Source organism: Dysidea avara, chromosome 1 (assembly GCF_963678975.1).
Source record: "Dysidea avara chromosome 1, odDysAvar1.4, whole genome shotgun sequence".
Taxonomy (NCBI): Eukaryota; Metazoa; Porifera; class Demospongiae; order Dictyoceratida; family Dysideidae; genus Dysidea; species Dysidea avara.
Window position 1 is genome coordinate 2116350 of NC_089272.1, and position 18625 is coordinate 2134974.

The 18625-nt window shown below is 38.9% G+C and overlaps 2 protein-coding genes and 1 long non-coding RNA gene across 6 annotated transcripts; 1 reads left to right on the plus strand and 2 right to left on the minus strand.

Moving 5' to 3' along the window:
- Nucleotides 1-179: 179 nt before the first annotated feature.
- LOC136252702 (uncharacterized) lies at nucleotides 180-3234 on the minus strand. Of its 3 annotated transcripts, none has more exons than XM_066045280.1 (4): nucleotides 3097-3234; nucleotides 2992-3039; nucleotides 1048-1824; nucleotides 180-611 (listed from the first exon to the last, which is right to left on the minus strand). In XM_066045280.1, the coding sequence occupies exons 3-4, from the start codon at nucleotides 1808-1810 to the stop codon at nucleotides 232-234; spliced, it is 1143 nt and encodes a 380-aa protein (XP_065901352.1). In that variant the 5' UTR covers nucleotides 1811-1824; nucleotides 2992-3039; nucleotides 3097-3234; the 3' UTR covers nucleotides 180-231. The 3 variants fall into 3 exon arrangements, with proteins under 3 accessions (XP_065901352.1, XP_065901347.1, XP_065901355.1); XM_066045275.1 differs by having other exon boundaries at nucleotides 2965-3039; XM_066045283.1 differs by lacking the exon at nucleotides 2992-3039.
- On the plus strand, nucleotides 3165-17419 carry LOC136252760 (small ribosomal subunit protein eS19-like). Its single transcript, XM_066045328.1, has 7 exons — nucleotides 3165-3312; nucleotides 3413-3490; nucleotides 4105-4205; nucleotides 10342-10410; nucleotides 14526-14643; nucleotides 15902-15956; nucleotides 17332-17419. Exons 2-7 carry the CDS (start codon nucleotides 3414-3416, stop codon nucleotides 17356-17358), a joined length of 447 nt encoding a protein of 148 aa, XP_065901400.1. The 5' UTR covers nucleotides 3165-3312; nucleotide 3413; the 3' UTR covers nucleotides 17359-17419.
- LOC136252891 (uncharacterized) lies at nucleotides 11771-13068 on the minus strand. Of its 2 annotated transcripts, XR_010699822.1 has the most exons (7): nucleotides 13054-13068; nucleotides 12897-13008; nucleotides 12748-12848; nucleotides 12459-12698; nucleotides 12354-12403; nucleotides 12235-12296; nucleotides 11771-12178 (listed from the first exon to the last, which is right to left on the minus strand). It is a non-coding gene; the product is annotated as an uncharacterized lncRNA (long non-coding RNA). The 2 variants fall into 2 exon arrangements; XR_010699821.1 differs by lacking the exon at nucleotides 13054-13068 and having other exon boundaries at nucleotides 11772-12178; nucleotides 12897-13025.
- Nucleotides 17420-18625: the final 1206 nt, after the last annotated feature.

Genomic DNA, 18625 nt, shown 5'->3' on the forward strand with positions numbered 1-18625 from the left:
GGCCCACACACTCCATGGCTTCTGCTCCATTTTTCTCAGCAGTAGTTCCATTTTGTACCTACAACACACAATGCAGAAATTGGTCCAGTGATATAGGACTGGTGGAGCGGTAGATGTCTAGCCAGTTGGGCCCAGAGTGGCATATAGTATAGTTACACATCCACCCCATATGTAAAATGTACAAGATGTCAGTTTAGTTATAAAGTAAAATAAACTATATACAATAATACATTACACATCGCTAACATCACTCAACCAGTCCATAGTAGCCTGTACACCATTAACAGTTTTATTCCACTCATCACTGACTATCCATAAATTGTGTTGTAATAAGTTAGACTCCTTCTTGTCCCCCTGATGTGAGGAGTGAGGGTGACATACATAATATGACGATAGTGTGGTGGTGTCACAGTCATCCCTACACACAACATCTTGTGGCAGGGCTACTGTAGTGATGACATGGTCAGATGATGTTCCCTTGTAGTAATGGTGACCATCGTACTGTACAGAGTCCCATGTGATCTCCATACTAACTAGTATACTATTGAACCTGTTCTGATCACTACCTGCTCTTGCTATGGGGGTGTGTCCCATTAGCTGCCACATTTTCTCTATGAGGGGAGGGAGAGGTATTGTGTTATTGTATAGTGAGTTCTCCATTATTCAAACACCTGTGTTCAATTTTGTTGAGATAAGTCCTATTCATTTATATACAGAGTTCTGTTGAACTACTCTAATAGAACATACAGTAATGTCAAATACTCTAATAGAACACTCATACTGTTTGGATAATCAAGTATCTACTGCTATAAATATGTGAACAAGTAAATCTGCTTCATGACCTCATTAATAAGACCACCTCATTATAGTGATCATGTCAAGTAGGTCCCAAACATAGCTAAGGTGTACTTCATGACCTCATTAATAAGACCACCTCATTATAGTGACCGTGTCAAGTAGGTCCCAAACATAGCTAAGGTGTACTCCATGACCTCACCAAGGCCCATTACCCTAACATACACTACACGCATACAGACGGACACATACCAGTGTTATCATTACTCCTAATCAACACTGCTCCAATACACATACAAAAGCCCCAAGCACGATGGGCTGTCTTGGGAATACAATTCTTCATTGACGTTGAAGTAATAATATCAACATCATTAAAATGATCAAACACTGACTGAATATTATTCATTAGGAGAGCATCAATATCCATCTGTAGTACATCATAGCCCCAGTAGTTGAGTAGCCTCAATACCGTCAGTCTAACCACTACTCTAGCATGGAACAACGTCCCTTCAATGTCTGATAAAGATTTGATTATATTATCAACTGTCACAACTGAAGAAACAATTCCCTTATCAGACAGCACCTTGTGAGACTCTTCATCTAAACACACCACTAACAGATGTCTCATTAGTGATGGAGCATGAAGCTTGGTGTGAACTAGCCAGTTTAACAGGGTAGAGAAATAGTCAAAACTCACCATCAAGTAAGTTATTTGCTTATTAAAGTTGGCTGTGTCAACTGTTGATTTCAGATTTGTGGCCCATTTTGATCGTAGCATTCTGTTCGCTGGAAATGTGAGGTTCGGATAAGGAAATAATATTTGTGAATGATATTCCAATATTTTCAGTCGTCTTCTGCGGGACACTGCCTGAGGTGCTGCACTAGTGTCGGAATTCTGAGAGTCACTAACATCATTGTATAGCGAGTGACTGCTTGAAATGAAATAATGATGATAGATGAACGCCAGTAGAAATACAATGGGAAGTAACTTTAGTAAATGTTTGTAACTTAACATGGTCTATGTAGTTTCTGAAATATAAAACAACATAAATAACACTGGAACCTGTTAATGTGGGCACATAACAACACCTACATAATCCAGAAAGGTCCCAAAGTACCTCTTAGTGCATAACCTGACCTGGAAAATTAGGGCACCTTGATAACCAGGACACTTGTCCATGGTCCCATTTGTATTATTAGTGTACACACGTTTAGACCCCTGAAATCAGGACACCTTGCAATCGATAATCAGGACACTTGTTCATGGTCACATTTGCACCATGGTTGATACTTTTAGGATAACTTTGAGAGCATAATTTTACAAATATATAACTCATTCCTTAAGAGTCAAGTGCATTTCTCAGTAAAAGTCAGTAAAAGTCAGGTGTGAAGGCTTATTTATTGACTTGGACCAAGGATGACGATCAGGGTACAGGGTGCCACCCCAGGCTTGAATTTGGTAACAACATAAGGAGAGAATAAACGTCTTAACGATTAAGACAAAATATACAGTACAAGCATACAGGGGCCTAGACACAGGGGTACCATGTGCTGATGGATCAGTACAGGAGCCCTGGAAAGACTTACATTAACTAAAATTAAATTACAATACACCAAAAATGTATATATATGTATTACTTTAAGGTGGTCTAAAAGATCCCAGTCCGGGGAGGCTCTAAAATTAAAAATTCTGTAAGAACAGGACACAGCAATGTGAGCTTCCTGCTCAAACAAGGACCTTACAGTTTTCTTTGGCACTTCACAAGCAGTAGCCACTTGAGCAATTGTTCCTGACAAAAAGTGGCCTAAACAACCAATTTCAATGGGAACAAGGTTGATGGTTAACCCAGAAAGCTGGAGGTCATATTGCAAGGAGCTATATCGATCTTCCTTTCTAGCTCTAGCAGCAAGAAGATGTTGCTGGGTATTAGTTGGTACCGTCAATTCAAACAAACAAATGGAATCATTAGAAACCAATACCAAGTCAGGCCTGCTGAGGGTGGAGGAAAGATTGGTTGGGATGGTACTAGGGGGGCTGGAACTAGCAAGATATCCTGGAAGGTCAGCGTAAAGTCACCTGGAAGGTCAGCGTATAGTTTGAATTCACCTGGAAGGTCAGCGTAAAGTACTCTAATACAACACACACCAATATAATAGACAACACCTCACCTCTAATATATATAGTTGATTATTTACATTTGATTGCCTGACTGGTAGATACATCAAGGGTGTCCTCGAGTATGTCTGATCGGTTCTCAATGAGAAAACATAAACGATTTTAATACACGCGTGAGTACTTACAAATGGCTTTCGCAGGAACCGTAGTCATACAGGACGGTCGGTATACGACACCGTCCTGCTACATTCACTGAATTTGTCGCCTCCCTCTGACAGGCGGTCGGTCATTAATAACAAAGCACTGTGTATCACGTGCGCTGTTATTACGCATGCGTGAACACCACGTTTTTCTCTCTCGCCATTTTGTTTGGAAGGTGGTTAAGACGTGCGAGGAATCAAGTTAGTTATACACTAATTGATAACCATTACATCGTGATTAGTGTTGTATTTTCAACTGTTAACTACACGTCGTGTTTTATTCTACACTGTTGTATGCTAGGATGCCGTTTGGGGGTACAACAGTAAAAGATGTGGAGGCGCAGGACTTTGTGAAGGCGTTTGCAGCTCATTTAAAGAAGTGAGACACGTTAAATGTTACTGCGTGATTGTAAAAGCACTTTTCGTTGTACACGTGTAGTGGGCATTATATAGAATATACATCAATTTTAGGTGTACACGCATAAGACAAGTACACTGTGACAGTATACAATAGTGTAATGATGTGATGTACAATTGTAGAGTAGAATTTGGGGTGTACACTGTATTCTGACCATGTCCTGATGTGTACTATGGCATTAATGTGTGCCTGGTTCTCTAAACTGAAGAACAGTCCAGTTGTCTGATAGGGTGAGAAGTTGACCCATGGTGCTGCGAATCTCAACCTACTTGGACTGTAGGGATGACTTAGCTTCTCAGATAAACTACCATTAAAAGTTTTTCTTTTCACCTAACGTATTTGCATGCTTTCAGTTAAGGCTTTTTGCAAAGGCATAAAAGGACGCCAAGAGGGCTAACCAAGATTTTTATTTGCATAGAAAATTATACAAATTCATAGAATACCAGACAAGAAATTGGAGGCAAAGGATAAAGTATTGTTGCTACCAAGGAAAACGACTACTTAATTAGAATATTTGTAACTAAATTAGTTAAGTTAGTATATTCATTGATTGTAGTTTGTGTTTACTATTGCAGGACAGGCAAGATCACTCTACCTGCCTATGTTGACTATGTGAAAACAGGCAAGCACAAGGAACTAGCTCCCTATGATAAGGATTGGTACTATATCAGAGCTGGTGAGTATTCTGTAGTACTTCACAGTGATGTGTGTGTTTTAATATGTTTCAACTATGTGTGTGTTTGTCATGTGTGTTTGTCATGTGTGTTTGTCATGTGTGTTTGTCATGTGTGTATCCACCGAAAGTTGTGCAAAACACAGCTGTTGCAACCCAATGAACCTGTACTAGGATGCCTTCACTTAGGACTTGAGTCCAGTGCACTCCTGGGTCAGGACTAGTAACCCGCAGAAGGACTGTCCTGGTTTCATGAAGAGAGGATGCAGAACCCTAAGCTCCAACACTGCTAAGGGAGACAAGGACAGTTGTGCATGCGGTTTCCCAATTGATACCAGGCCACCATTATACAGCTGGGTAGACTGGAGAAAGTTTCTTGCTCTAAAAATAGCAACAACAGCAACTGGGCATTGAACACAGGCTGGTGCTCTAGCCCACTTAGGTCCACTGCCGCCCCTCCCTTTACTATGCATGATGCTATGTAGTCACACCCTCTGCTGTACAATCCAAACAGATAATGCAAATGTCATCGCAGAGCATTGCATAGCTTCTACACAAAGAAATTTGTTGATTGTTTAGTGGTGACCACAGGTTCAGGTTGGAGTGAATGTACAAGTACATCCTCCGAAGCTTCATTTGAAAATGTTACCGAAGGTTTGTTACAATTGTCATATCAACAATTAATGAATACACTATAGTACAAACTCCTACGCTATGTTATAGCTCCAGTATAACATTGTTTAAACTATAACTACATTAAAAAATACGTAAATGGTAGCTTGTTAGTATCCATGGTAATTAGGGCTGGGATGAAGCTTTGAATGTTTCATGGGTTTGACTTCAAAGGTTAAGTGAGCTTTGAATTTCAAAACAATTCTTTGAAGCTTTGTAATGCACTCATAGCCTACAAAAGAATTACAAATAAATGGTTTTTTTTTTATTGCAGCTGCTTATTTATCTTGTGCAATCGATGTTTGTCTCTTCACGATCGATCTTTGTGTGCCACGCCACTTTTAAACCATTGCAGTTTAGCTTGCTACTGTAGTTGTATCCTTAAAACACCTTATAAGGTGATAGATAATGCATGGAAATGTCCTTTTAGCCATTACTTAGTGTTGACCTATGTATGATTGCAGTATAGCAGACACACCCATTTGCAATCGATTGATCGCATTAATCAGTACTGCTGCTATAACTTATTAAATAGGATTAGAAAGAAGGATGTGCATAATTCTTATTGCAAGAAAACCTGTAACTTGAAAGCTATTGAAGCTTTGAATGTTTTATTAGCAAATGTTCGAAGGTAAATTTCACTGTTTGTCCCAGCCCTAATGGTAATGAAGCTTTGGTGGGATAAATGAGCATCCGAATGTTATGAAACCAAATAAATCTTCGAACTATTTGTCTCAATCCTAGTTCCTCCACCCCAAACAAACTGCTCAATGTATCAAATTAATTTTTAACAAATATGACAATAATTCAATTATGTCCTAAAATTCTGTTTAATGCCCACCAGTCACCTTAATTTTCAAATGGCACTTGTCCCTTTTTGCCGCTGACCTTTTCATTGATGTTCTGTACGCATGTTGCAGTAAAATGTACTATACAGTAGCTACTAAATATGGAGTAGTTCTAATGGTCATGACTCTTGGCAGCTGTTTCATGCTCTAAACAACACCTTCAAATAGTGGCCACAATATTAGCCACAGCTATAAAATATGATACCATACGTACAGTGGATTATTGTTGTGAGATCCAAATCTGTTAAAACAGCTTTTTGAGGGGCTTGCGATAGTAGATTTAATTGAAGGTGATAACAAGAGTGATAACTCTCTTCACGTTACTAAACCTATATTATACACACATGGAATAATTTCCGAATGGCTCATCACAAAGTGGTTGCATGCTATTTGAAGAAGGCTCAGTCTCACATATCAATGGTGTTTGACCTAGTTTCCTATTATTACTAGTAGTTACTAATACATGACCATGTGTGCCACATGTCTACATAACACATGCACATGAAGAATTTATAAATACTCATGGCTCTGACCTTTGGAATTAGCGAACCAGTGCTTGAAATAAGCAGACAAAAATGCTAGGACATAGCACTAACTAAACCATTTTTGATCAGACACTTGTAAAACTTGTTCAGACATTGAATACTTTTACTATGAAAAATTATTATATTAAGTCTGATATGCATATTTCTGAGTAAATTTTGTACCAATTTTGGTTGGACATGATGTCCGACCAAAATAGAACATGTTCGGACAACACCAATTTTGGTTGGAAAATGTCAGATGTCTGTCCATTATTTCAAGCACTGGCGAACCCATTTGGTTGGGTTAGGGTGGGTGGGACCATTGATATGCTCAACTTCGCTTTCTTCATATAATCCCAAATAGCATGCAATCACTTCGTGATCCGAGCCATTTGGAAATTATATTTCAGAAGGCTCAGTCTCACATATCAATGGTGTTGTTCGTAGCTTACACAGTCGGAGTCGAGCTCATAATATTCATACAATAAACCCTAATTAAGAGAGCACTGCTCTACCAAACGTAGTGTCATGAGATGGTTGGTGGTTCCTAAACACCGACTCCGAGTTCCAATCTGCAGCTTGCACGATATCGCTAACACCTGAACCAGCAGCTGCACATGTTGCTGCTCCCCTGACTGAATGGCCTGCAAAGATAGGTACAGGCAGGCTATGGTACAGGAAGCAACTGGTTTATGTGGCTTCACCATAGCTACAAATACCCTTGTAGTGAGTGTCCTTAGGCCTCAAATCAGCTGTTGCAGATTCATATTGCCAGAGTGTTTCCACTGGGCACAAATTTGCATTGTGCGGAAAAGAAGGAAAAAAACTCTCTAAGGACTCTTCTGTGACAAGATTGTTTTGCTAAAGCTAATGGCAGAAATTCCACCCCTTCTGGCTTGTAACGATGTCTATCCAATTGCAAATCTGCTGAACGGGATGGTCATTTAAATGTAAGGTGCTTTAGAGATAAGGAATCTGAAGAACCCAACCCATCCAGGTACTGCAGCACCACCTACACATTCCATGTAGTGGTATATCTTGGGAGAGGGGGTCTAACATGGAAAGCTCCCTTCAGGAGCCTAGTAATCATGGGATGTTTGCTCACCTTATCTCCATCCACTGGGTCTTGAACTGATGGGATAGCTGATCTGAAGGAGTTGAGGAAACAGGATGTATATCCTTCTTTGTGTAAATCAGCAAGGAAATTAACCACATCAGCTATAGGTCCAGAAACGGGGTCACAGTTCTGTTCAGAACACCAGCTAATCCATTTTCTGAACAGGGAATTATAGGTCTGAGAAGACTATGTCCTCCATGACGTCAGCATGAGGTTGGAAGCCTCTGTTGAAAGGCAACTGTTTCTGAATCTCTCCCTGAGACAGGCCAAACGGCTACCTGGGAGTCGAACTCCCCCATCCTTTGTTGTACTCCCTTCTGCATCTGGGACTCTTGAAGTGAGAGAAGCTGGGGGTAGTCCCTCAACATTCCCAGGAGGATGGGATACCAGGCCTTCCCCCTCCTTAAGTGCTGTGTTTAGCTCCCATCACTTTATACATCGTGACTCTAATAAATTTGGACAGCTTTGTGTGTGATGGCTGGTATAAGCAAGTGTAGCAGAAAGAACTTACAGTGTTGTAGTGATTGTGTAGTAAAGTGTATTAGAAAGTAGTTTAGCTTAGTTGGGTTATTCTATAGTGGTTACCGTATAGCTGGAAATTTTCAAGGGACGAAACTTTCGCAAATTTTGCAAGTGATGATAGCTTAGTGAAATATAATCGTGAAATGTTTCAGTAGTATACACATAGCTATTACCTGCTTTCTAGACTTTCATGTATTTAAAAATGTGAAAATTGATTTTGCAGTGTCACGAAAGTTTCATCCCTCGAAAATTTCCCCCTATATGGTAGTTTTGTGCTCATTCTATTTAAAGATCGCCCTGAGAATCGCCTTAGTGTTGTCTACCATCGCAATTGCATTCTTGCTAGAATGTGCTACGAGGCGAGTATTGTATAAATGCTGTACAGGGTATAAATAATAGTAAAATGTTAAGAATTTATTTTTCCATTATTCTGCTGTTCTGTTATTCATATTCTGGGTTTTACTGCTTCCCCCACTAAAGGTATTTGGTACTCTTGTATGGCATCCAATACCCAAGTGTCCTTAGTTAACACCTTCCAGGTGTCCATGAAGTAAGCCAGCCTTCCAGCCATCCTTAAAGGGACCTTTACATTTGAAGGAACCCTGAGTCCCATCTCCCTTGTATAGGATTTACATTTAATGTCCGTACTTGAAACATACATACAACTGGTACAGGGTTCACAGTTAATTGTCAGTTGCTGCTCTTGCTGGGTGGTCTCTTGTGGGCTCCTTGTTGCCATTTCATTGGCGTTTAGTAGAGCGCTTGCTTGGCTGCTGGTAGTTGTTCCGCCCTGATGATCGGGTAGTGGGCGTCTCTGAAAAACCGACGATGGTGATGAGGTATATCTGGCCTTTCGGAGAGCTGTCACCTGTTAAAGGTGTGTGGTAGCGTCTCTGGTAGTGGGGCAGCCTTAAGGAAATCCGCTTCGTGGTCTTGTGCTCAGGTTACCAAATCTCTATTATACTCTTCGAGTATTCTTGTCCTCCTTATAGAGTAGAGATATGGCAGGACGCATTCCCTAGCAGGGTCACAGCTGATTCCACAGCCTTGGCCACCCACTCTGGAGGTATTTCTTCAGCCTCAGAGTTAAAGAGCTTCCAGCATGTCAGTTAGGGGAGTCAGGGCATCTAGAGTGAGGGCTTGAATTCTGGAGAAGGTTCAGTCGTTGGACTTTGTGCTCTTTGAGCACTGTGCTGCCATCAGAGTGGGGACCTTCGTCACAGCTACCTTCAGTAGCACGAAGTTGTTCCTTTTATCCTCTCGGTCTTTGTTACTGAGGGATGTGAAGCTATGCTCATCAATGCCTCTGTTGTAGGTGTCGCCTTCACAATTTGTGTGGGGTTCTTTGCCTTCATGTTCCCGTAGATATCCCCATCTTTGTGGGGTTGCAGAACTCCATTTCTTCAGCCCAGTTGACTCCTTTGATACGCTGAAGAGAGGGATCCGTGCTTGGAGGGGGCAGTTCCATTGGTGAGGAAGAGCCTCTGTCAGAAACTGTAGTCCTCGGTATTGTTCAATGTCTTGTTCGGCAACGTGACATCAATTTGGTCTTCCTTGATTGATGCCACTTCTTGGTGTGACTTGCTGCTGAAACTGGTGTTGGAATTTCTCGAGTGTTTCCCTGAGCGTTTGCTCAGGGTAGCAGCATCCAAGAGTGTCTGAAGACTGGTATTAGACATAGTGAAAATTCAACACACAACCAGCAGCGGTGAGCTAAGAAAAAGGTCAAAGGACCAAGACATGGTGGGTATTTGAGATTTCTTCATGTGCATGCATTGTAGACACGTGGCACACAAGCCCATGTATTAGTAACTACTAGTAATAATAGGAAACTAGGTCAAACACCATTGATATGTGAGACTGAGCGTTCTGAAATATACAGCAATTACAAGAAACAGAAGAACACTAAGGCCTAAACCTAAGTACAGTGTTATGCTAAATCAGCCTTCAGTATAAAGTTCTGGGAATGTGAAAACTGCGAGGCACAAATGATTTTTCCGTAACTCCACACATCTCTTTGGATGTTAATGTGGCAAAGTTAAGAATACAGATGGTCTGCTTACTCATAGAAATTCAATCTCCCTGTAGAAATTTTTTGTAAGTTAATAGCATATTTTGCAAAACTTTGGCCTTGCACACATAACGCGCTGGCAGTGAGTATTAAATAGAATTTTAAGAATCTATGATTCCTGTATGTGCATGCACAAGTGCTCGACAGTGAATGTGTGTGAATTGTCATGTGTGGTAGTTGAGTCAGTGGCACATAGAGCTTTATACATGTCCACCATACTGAGACCAACCATTTGTTAGTTGGCATGTAACTCTACCTTCATAATTATATGTTTACAACTAAGGGTGTGCATTACTTAGAAAACTCATTTGATAGTGCTTTCTTTGTGGTTGAGTCTTCAAATAGTTGCTTGTGTGTTACACATTGTTCCTAACATTTTCTACAGCATCAGTGGCCAGGCACATTTATTTGAGACCTTCAGCTGGAGTTGGTGCACTACAGAAAATTTACGGAGGTAATCTAATTAGTAATTTAGTTTGTTGTACATATTAGGAGTCCCTGAAGGTACTTGTATAGTTTAAAGTCTAGTGAAGCTCATGTGATACTGATAAATTTTCTACCAGGCTTGACAACCTGTGTATGACAGGAAGGCTTTATCAAATCTTGGTCCAAAAGTGTGTATATTGCTTTCATATATAAAGGCAGGAGCTTATAATCGCTAAAGGCACTGTTTGGTGTAACGCGTTACATAATATTATTACTTAATGCAATAACGAAGTAATATAATGTACTACATTTCTTATGCTAGTAATATGTAATGGCTGTAGCACGTTTCATCGCAGTGGCAGTAATAAGTAATATATTATTACTTTTTAAAAGTACCAGCCCAACACTGTTTATAAGTGGAGAAAAGGCTTGAATTACCAAGATTTGGTTAAGACCTTTGACCTGCAGGTGTAAGAGCTTGCTGTACTGTACTAGAACAACATGACAAGCTGTTCAAGATGCTACAGAACTACTAAACATTGTTAGCGATGCTTACCAACATGTGTAAGATTCATCAAAGTACTGTTGTGGTACAGTGTGGGTACTACAGTTCTGTGATTGCTCAATTAGAGTATATTATTACTGTGAATGTTCTATTAGAATATTTTAATGTATAATTGAAGTGGTCGGTGGGAAATATATAGTGGTGTGCGATATATATCAATATCGCGATAATTTGTCGATATCGTTATCGTATCGATTTTTATACTACTTTAGCAGATTTTGATATTATCGAAAAGTTTCGATAATTATCGAAATATCGAAGAATATTTTGATAAATCAGCAGCATTTAGTGTGTGATTGCACAATCATGCTAGAAATTAAGGTTGGTTCTGTACAATCTAGCCACTTTAAAAGCTTGTCTACCAATTTTCTAGGTTTATTATTAGTTCTATGCAATAGTTTTAGTATGTGAATTGTATTTGAAGCATATTTATAAATATCGGCCGCCCACACAATTAAAAATTATCAAAAATTGAATTGATATTTTGATGTTTACCCTATTATTGTATCGATATCGTATCGAAATGAAAATCCTGATAGCGCACACCACTATAGTACGTTCGCGTTGAGCTGAACCCTCAAAAACGATTAATAACTTACGATTGCTACATCGCATGGGCCTCCTGTATTGCTCGATATGTAGCGCTTCTCGATCCGCTAAAAATATATTAAAAGCGCTTCATTCGAATGTAAGACACTCCAGTTATGACACTGTAAAGTTTTGCCATACATTTTCAATGGGGAAGCCTCTAAAGCGCGGCTCTTTGATGGTCATGTTGACACATGTTTGTGGCCAAGCCAGACGTCACACACCCGCCCTCAACATGCATGATTTCACCGTCCGTTATGTAAGAGGCTGTAATACACTTTTACAAGAAAAATAAAACAGATTTTGTGTGTGTAAAATAGAGTTGCATAAGTAGAAGAGCTGGGGCCACTGTTGCACTATTTAGAAGATAAGTGGCCTGCTTATATTCAGGTAAAAAACTTCTTCAGTCTCAAAAGAGAAAAAAACCAAATTATAACAGCTCAAAATCTGTTATTCAGCATTGGTGTTCCTGCAAGTGAGCCAAACAACATGTATTTTATTTCACATTCACTACAGCTGACTATCGTCTTCTGTTCCCATTTAGTCAATTTGTCATTTTAATCCTTTTCTCATCACTCCACCACACATGTACACAGTTTTTACAGCCAGCATTTTGTTTTTGAAGTTACATTCCCAAAAAACTCTAAAATTTTCAACAAATGAAATAATACTGTTTGTATGAATTTGGGCTGATAGTACCTGTAGTGACTTCCAAACACTCCTGCACTGATTTCATATACAAGGGATGGTATGTTCAACTTCTGCTAGCACAATAAAGCAATGGTATTTTTATTAAAGTGCACACACTTATACTTCACCTGTATTTTCATGTACTTCACTGAGTTTAATCCCAGCTACCCGATGACTCCTGGGGAACAAAATCAAGTTGTAACACCAATGCTGTAAATATCAAACAATCTTACATCAGATGAAGTAAGCCCAGAAGAAGACTTGGACCCGTTGCTGCTAGTGGAAGATTCATTAATACCACCATCACCATCTTCACTATCACTGCTGATTTGGATGAGGAATTGCTCTAGAAGTTCTTCATTACCCAAGTCTCATCCAAATACACAACCGGTCTTCCTTCAGTTCTGTTGCACCTCGTTCGTCTTTAATATTTATGATGCTGATGGACTGTGCAGGGCTGCTCATAGCATACCCTGCATATACGTGTAGTGACATTAAAGCACAAACAGTTTCAATGCTAACCTCTTGTCATTAATCATCTTGTACTTAAATCCCATATCACTCAACACTCTTTAAAGCAATGTTCTACCCCCAGAGAAAACACCATCATTCTTAAGTTTGACCTAAGACGGAGTACGTGACAAAGTTGCAGGTTTCAAAATTTAACTTACCAAAATCTTTGAGAGCGATAGATTTCCTTCCTTCCATACAATGAATGGATCTTGTCTGACAGTATCTGGATCAAAACTGTCTGCATCAACATGGACTCGTGAACATTTGTACCTGACGATTACAATTGAGTGGGCTTGTGCAAAGTGCATTTTGTACCTTTTTCTTGGCGTAAATAAACCACCTTTCTTGCAGTGTTCCATTCTAATAGATGTCCTTGAAATCCCTGCATGGCGTAATGTATGCCAAAACCCAGCAAAGAAGGCATTACATACAATACCGGTGGCCTTCAAGATTCTCTCCGTGATGTCGATAGAAATTTTACATTTCTTCGCTTCTTGCTAAAAGTACTCCCATAGTTTCATAAGTAGATACTTCGTTTGGCTGTTTAACTTCTTTCCAAGGGGGGTTCGTTCCGCACTCGCTGACGGTGCACTGGACGCCATATTCACAACAATTAAGTGCGCGCCCGTAACATGGGCTTACGAATAAATGCGTCATAAACATTATGTTTAAAGTCTTTGATCTTGTATGGCTTCTTAATCAACAACCCAGGATTCAGCTCAACGCGAACGTACTATAGTGGGAAATGTGGCATTTTATATTTTCCATTTTCTAAAAGTTAAAGTAGCTTGTTTCAGCAATGTGATTAATGTTGTCACTAAGCAACCAACAGAATTCAAAAGTTCATGACAACCTCGATTAATTTTTAAACCAGGCGCACGCCCACAGCCGGCTGTGGGCGTGCGCCTGGTTTACTGTAATTGTTTCCGTAAAAGTGTGTGTGTGTACCTATCTACCTATGTTTGTCCGTACGCATCCACATGAGCAAAATCGTTTAATAACGGTAAAAGCAGCTTTTACGTAAGAAGTGAAATGAAGTCTGTATTAAACTTCTGCACAGGTGAACTTTGCTCTGAGGAGGTTTCTTTTCGGCGGACTGAAATACGGGTATGGTGACTTTCCTCAGACTACCTTCCCCTTGAGGTTTTCAGGCATTTAGCAACTGAAAAACAACGGTGCAGGCCTCGTACACTGCCAGGAATAGCCTATCGCTTCGAGTTGAAAGGGGGCGTATCCCTTACGTACGCGAACGAAAATGAAGAGCAGCTTTGAGGCTTTGTCGAGGGAATTTGTGGGAAAAAACACGTTAGTCACACTATAAAACAGTTTAGAAGATAGTTTTGTGCGTAATATGTTGGTTAAAGCGGTTTATTTAACAAACGCTTCCTTAGCAGTGCATAGCAACGTAATTGAACGAATTACGAATATTTCATGAATTACGAAATGCGAGAAATAGCTAATTATATTATCAAACTACCCTATTGTAAAGTAGTAATACATAGTTGGTTAATTCATAGTAGTATATACTGTCTATAGTTATTCCAGATGAGTTAGCTAGCTGCTTGGCGCCTGGTTTTTAGAAGTAGCACAACATCAACTTGTTAGAAAATATTACAGTAAATCAATTATGTCACAAAATTCTGTTTAATGCCCACTATGTGGTCACCTAAATTTTTAAATACCACTTGTATCTTGCCGCTGGCCCCCTCAGTTTATTATTGCACTATCTGTAATTTTGATAATTAATGGAGTACTATAATTCATTAGTTGTGATTGTATTGTTACAGGTAGGAAAAGAAGAGGTGCTGCTCCTGCGATATATGTCAAGGCATCTTCATCCGTAGCACGCCATGTACTACAGCAACTAGAAGTTGTTAAAATACTAGAACAAGATGATGATAATGGGTATGTGGTGTGGATGTGTACAGCATCTAATCCTAACAGCCAAGTTCGCAACAGTGGCCTTCATATTATGATAGTGTGGTCAAAGTAGTGGCCAACAAATGGTTGTACTGACTGTTGATGACAAGTGATTGTGCGTTGACTACCATTTCATGGCGGAGTTATCCCAGTTGTCAACACTGTGTTTAGCGAGTGTTTATAGAGCAATTTACCATGTGATGGTTATAGCTGGGAATGAGTTAATATATTTGTAGCCATTTCTTGTCTTTAACATTTGATATCACATTTGATAATCATGGGACTAGTTTTCTGTGTTGACAATGATGTGTCTTATTGGCTGTAGACGGTGCTAGGTGTAATTGTTGAGGTACTGTACATGTATTAAGAAATTTTCCCAACTGCTTTTTTCAGCTTAAGGGTGGCACTGAACCGATCAAGTCGAGCTGCACAAAAGAAATTTGCTACAACCTCATGTGTAATGAGCTATTTAGGGTGGACCAAAATTTGCTAGTGTAAAAATATGTGTAAAAAGCTGTTGTGTTAGTCTGTGACAGCCCAGAGTTGAAACCGGGTCACTATTACTAACCTGGATAGCAATCTGTAATACTGTATTGTATGACTGATACAGTACTGTATGTGGTAGGGCTGGGACAAGCTTCAAATGTTTCGTGGGTTCAAAGGTTAAGTAAACTTTGAATTATAAAAGTATCCTTCGAAGCTTCGTAATGCACTCATAGTCTACGAAAGAATTACAAATAAATATCATTATCTTTATTGCAGCTGCTTATTCCTCTTGCGTGATCAATGTTCGTCTCTTCGCAATCGATCTTCATGTGCCACGCCAATTTTTAAACCATCGCAGTTCAGCTTGCTACCATAGTTGCAGTCTTATAAAATGATAGATAATGTATGGAAAACGTACTTTTAGCCATTACTTGGTGTTTAACTGTGCATGATTGCGGTATAGTAGACACACCCATTTGCAGTCAATTGATCGCATTATTCAGTACTGCTGCTATGCACTTTTAAAAATGTTTACAAACTTACTTATGAAGGATGTGCATAAATACAAGAAAACCTGTAACTTGAAAGCTAACACCGAATGTTTGAACATTTTATTAGCAAATATTTGAAGGTGAATTTTAATTTTTGTTCCAACCCTATTATGTAGCTGTATGGAGAATACAAAACTTGTTGGCATTTTGATCCTCCCATGTAATATTAATAAATACTGCAATATTAATGATGGTATTCCCTACAGTGGTCGCAAGCTAACCAGTCAAGGTCAGAGAGACATGGATAGGATAGCAGGACAGGTAATAAAATATTTGTCTTGATGTTCTTGTCACTTTAATAACTGACTTTTTCTAGTGATGTGATTTCATCAACTGGTTTTGTGGCTATCTGTCCATTTATGGCTTCAATAAATATTATTTCATGAATTACTGCTGTACTAGTCATGCTAGTGGCTGGCTTCTTTCAAAGAATTCATGGCTTATATCAGCTTTTGCTAAACTCCGTTTGACACAATATGTATGCTGCCATTCTGAAAAGATGTCATACAAAGTATCGCTTGGTATCGGGCATTTATAGTTTTACCGATACAAGTCCTATACTGCCAAAATAAAGCTGATACCAATACTAGGTGCATCACTAAAGTTAACAGTGAAATGTTTTTGGCCAGGAAAATTAAGTATATCACATGAAGTACATTTTCTATCTGAGAGTCATACCTCCAAAACTTTCAGTATTTTAGTGGTTATATTAATTATGGTTGTATTAATTATAGTCAACAGTGAAGGTGGGTTTGGTTTATATATGTATTGAATCATGTGATCCTGACCTATGATGTCATATACCATGCTAATACTGAGTGAGTATCATCTCACAGTGTTGAATTATAACTGGCTGAGGTCATGTGATCCAATAATGTCTTAAGCAATTGTAGTCACATGATCCCTTGTGGTGTGTAATACAGTGATTCTAATTGTGCTACAAGACTTGAGTAATATTAATGTGAAAGTCACACGTTGTAATAATTGTGAACAATGAATCAAACGTCTTTTCTAACTAAAATCTATAAAATATGTGAAGGTGATCCAATTTAATAAATGTGACCATCTCAGCAACAACCAACAATATGTAGAACACTGGTTGACCGTAGAACACTGGTTGACCGTAAATCATGCTTGATCATGCTACAATGCTTGGATAAAACATCCCTAAACCGCACAGTAGTGTGGTCAAAACTATATTTGTAGGATATTTCATTTATGAGATATACACGTTTAACACATGCTTGTAACGAGAGCTACTACAGTGGCGTTTGCATTTAACAGAACACTTCTATTAAGTTTGGGGCCAAAAGGTTAAAAGAAATTCAGGAATTGTATAAACTATGTGAGTTTTTGCTGAGATATTCACAATATTGTTGTCATGCTAGAACTATCAGAGCCTCTATGTCATGTGTGGCTTTAGAGGAGGTTGGTCTTGTGTCATCATTGATCTCAAACAATTTTCAAGTGGTCTGATGGCAACATACTGTATTACTGTCACAGTACATGTACCTAACATAGATTAATAGTGAACCCTTTTGTGGTTTATTAATGATATGTCCTCACAAGCCTTGTTGTGTCCTAACGTTGTTGTATCCAATATGGTTGATGTTGTAATTTGATGATCATTTTATAGGTGCTGGCAACTAAAGGGAAGAAGTGACCTTTATTTGTTTATTTACTAATTGTATTGTGAAATTTATTATTAAAAGTGGTCAACAACAGTTTGTACATGACTGTCCATTATGTCGTATCACTGATATTAGCTAATCTTTGGTATGCTTAGCTCTTAAGGTGGCGTAGAACCGATTAAGTCCAGCCACACAAAACAATTTTTTTCAACTGACGTGCTTTAATGAGCTGTTTTAGGGTGGTCCAAAACTTAGCTAGTGCTCAACTTGATCTATGTCTAAAATGCTGTTGTGATAGCATGTGATGCTTGTGAATAACATGTATCAACAATAGTAGCTAAGTGGTCTGAAAGAGCTTGTTCTGTTAGTGCACTGCACTGAGCAGGGCTTCACTGTGGTCTATGGATTTCGGCATTTATTTGTGCATTACCACAAACATGCTGTCCGATTAATTTGTATTGGTTCAGCATCACCTTAAATACTTTTTTTTTTGTGGATAACTTACAGTAGTAGCTGTAATGATAACTTATAGTCAAACTGAATGAACCAATGCCAATGATGGTCCAGTGATATCTACTCTGAAGTTATTTTGTTCTAAGATGTTATATTAGACCACGAAGTTGAATAATTCCTTTACTAAATATGCAGCATTTATCTGTGAAGTGGTTACTGTACAGTAGGGATGGGTGGTATTGATCAATATCATACCACTATATTGCAGTGTTACTAAATACCCACTAAATATGTATAAGCTTCCATTGCATCAATAGCCTCATTGTAGACTATGCAGTGCTTACTCTTCACTATTGAGAAAACAAATTGGAGGTGTTAGACAACACCCTTTTCGGTGACCAAATAGCATTCCTACCAGTGTTTATTTTAGGGCTGTTATTTGTGGTATCATACAATGATCAGTCAATACAATTATCTCAGTGATTTAGTGTTTATTCAACAGACGGAACAAATACAACTCATGATGCACTACTAATAGAATAATATTGTGGACATGATGCACATGATTGTCAAGCTCTATCAAGCATAGTTCACCCAATCACAAAAATCAACACTCGTGACAACTATTTCAAGTGTTGCATAGTTGTGAGCTTGGACAACTAATTATAGACTTTACCTGGTCACCCAATTAGGAGAAATTCTAGAATAAACACTGACTCCCACATTCGACTGGTCTCCCATTAGCATGTTTCAAGTAGTTCCATGCTACACGCTTTGCTCCACTCTTGCTAAAAAGTAAGCCCATAATACTATTAGGAAATCAGTGTGAGGTCACAGTAACTATTA

Excerpts from the sequence above, each read along its gene's own strand:
- LOC136252702 (XM_066045283.1), bottom strand. The coding sequence starts at position 1,810 with ATGTTAAGTTACAAACATTTACTAAAGTTACTTCCCATTGTATTTCTA. Across the intron at positions 612-1,047 it reads TAGGAGTAATGATAACACTG|AGAAAATGTGGCAGCTAATG; the intron begins GTATGTGTCCGT and ends CTCCCCTCATAG.
- LOC136252760 (XM_066045328.1), top strand. The coding sequence starts at position 3,414 with ATGCCGTTTGGGGGTACAACAGTAAAAGATGTGGAGGCGCAGGACTTT. Across the intron at positions 3,491-4,104 it reads TTTGCAGCTCATTTAAAGAA|GACAGGCAAGATCACTCTAC; the intron begins GTGAGACACGTT and ends TTACTATTGCAG. Across the intron at positions 4,206-10,341 it reads TTGGTACTATATCAGAGCTG|CATCAGTGGCCAGGCACATT; the intron begins GTGAGTATTCTG and ends CATTTTCTACAG.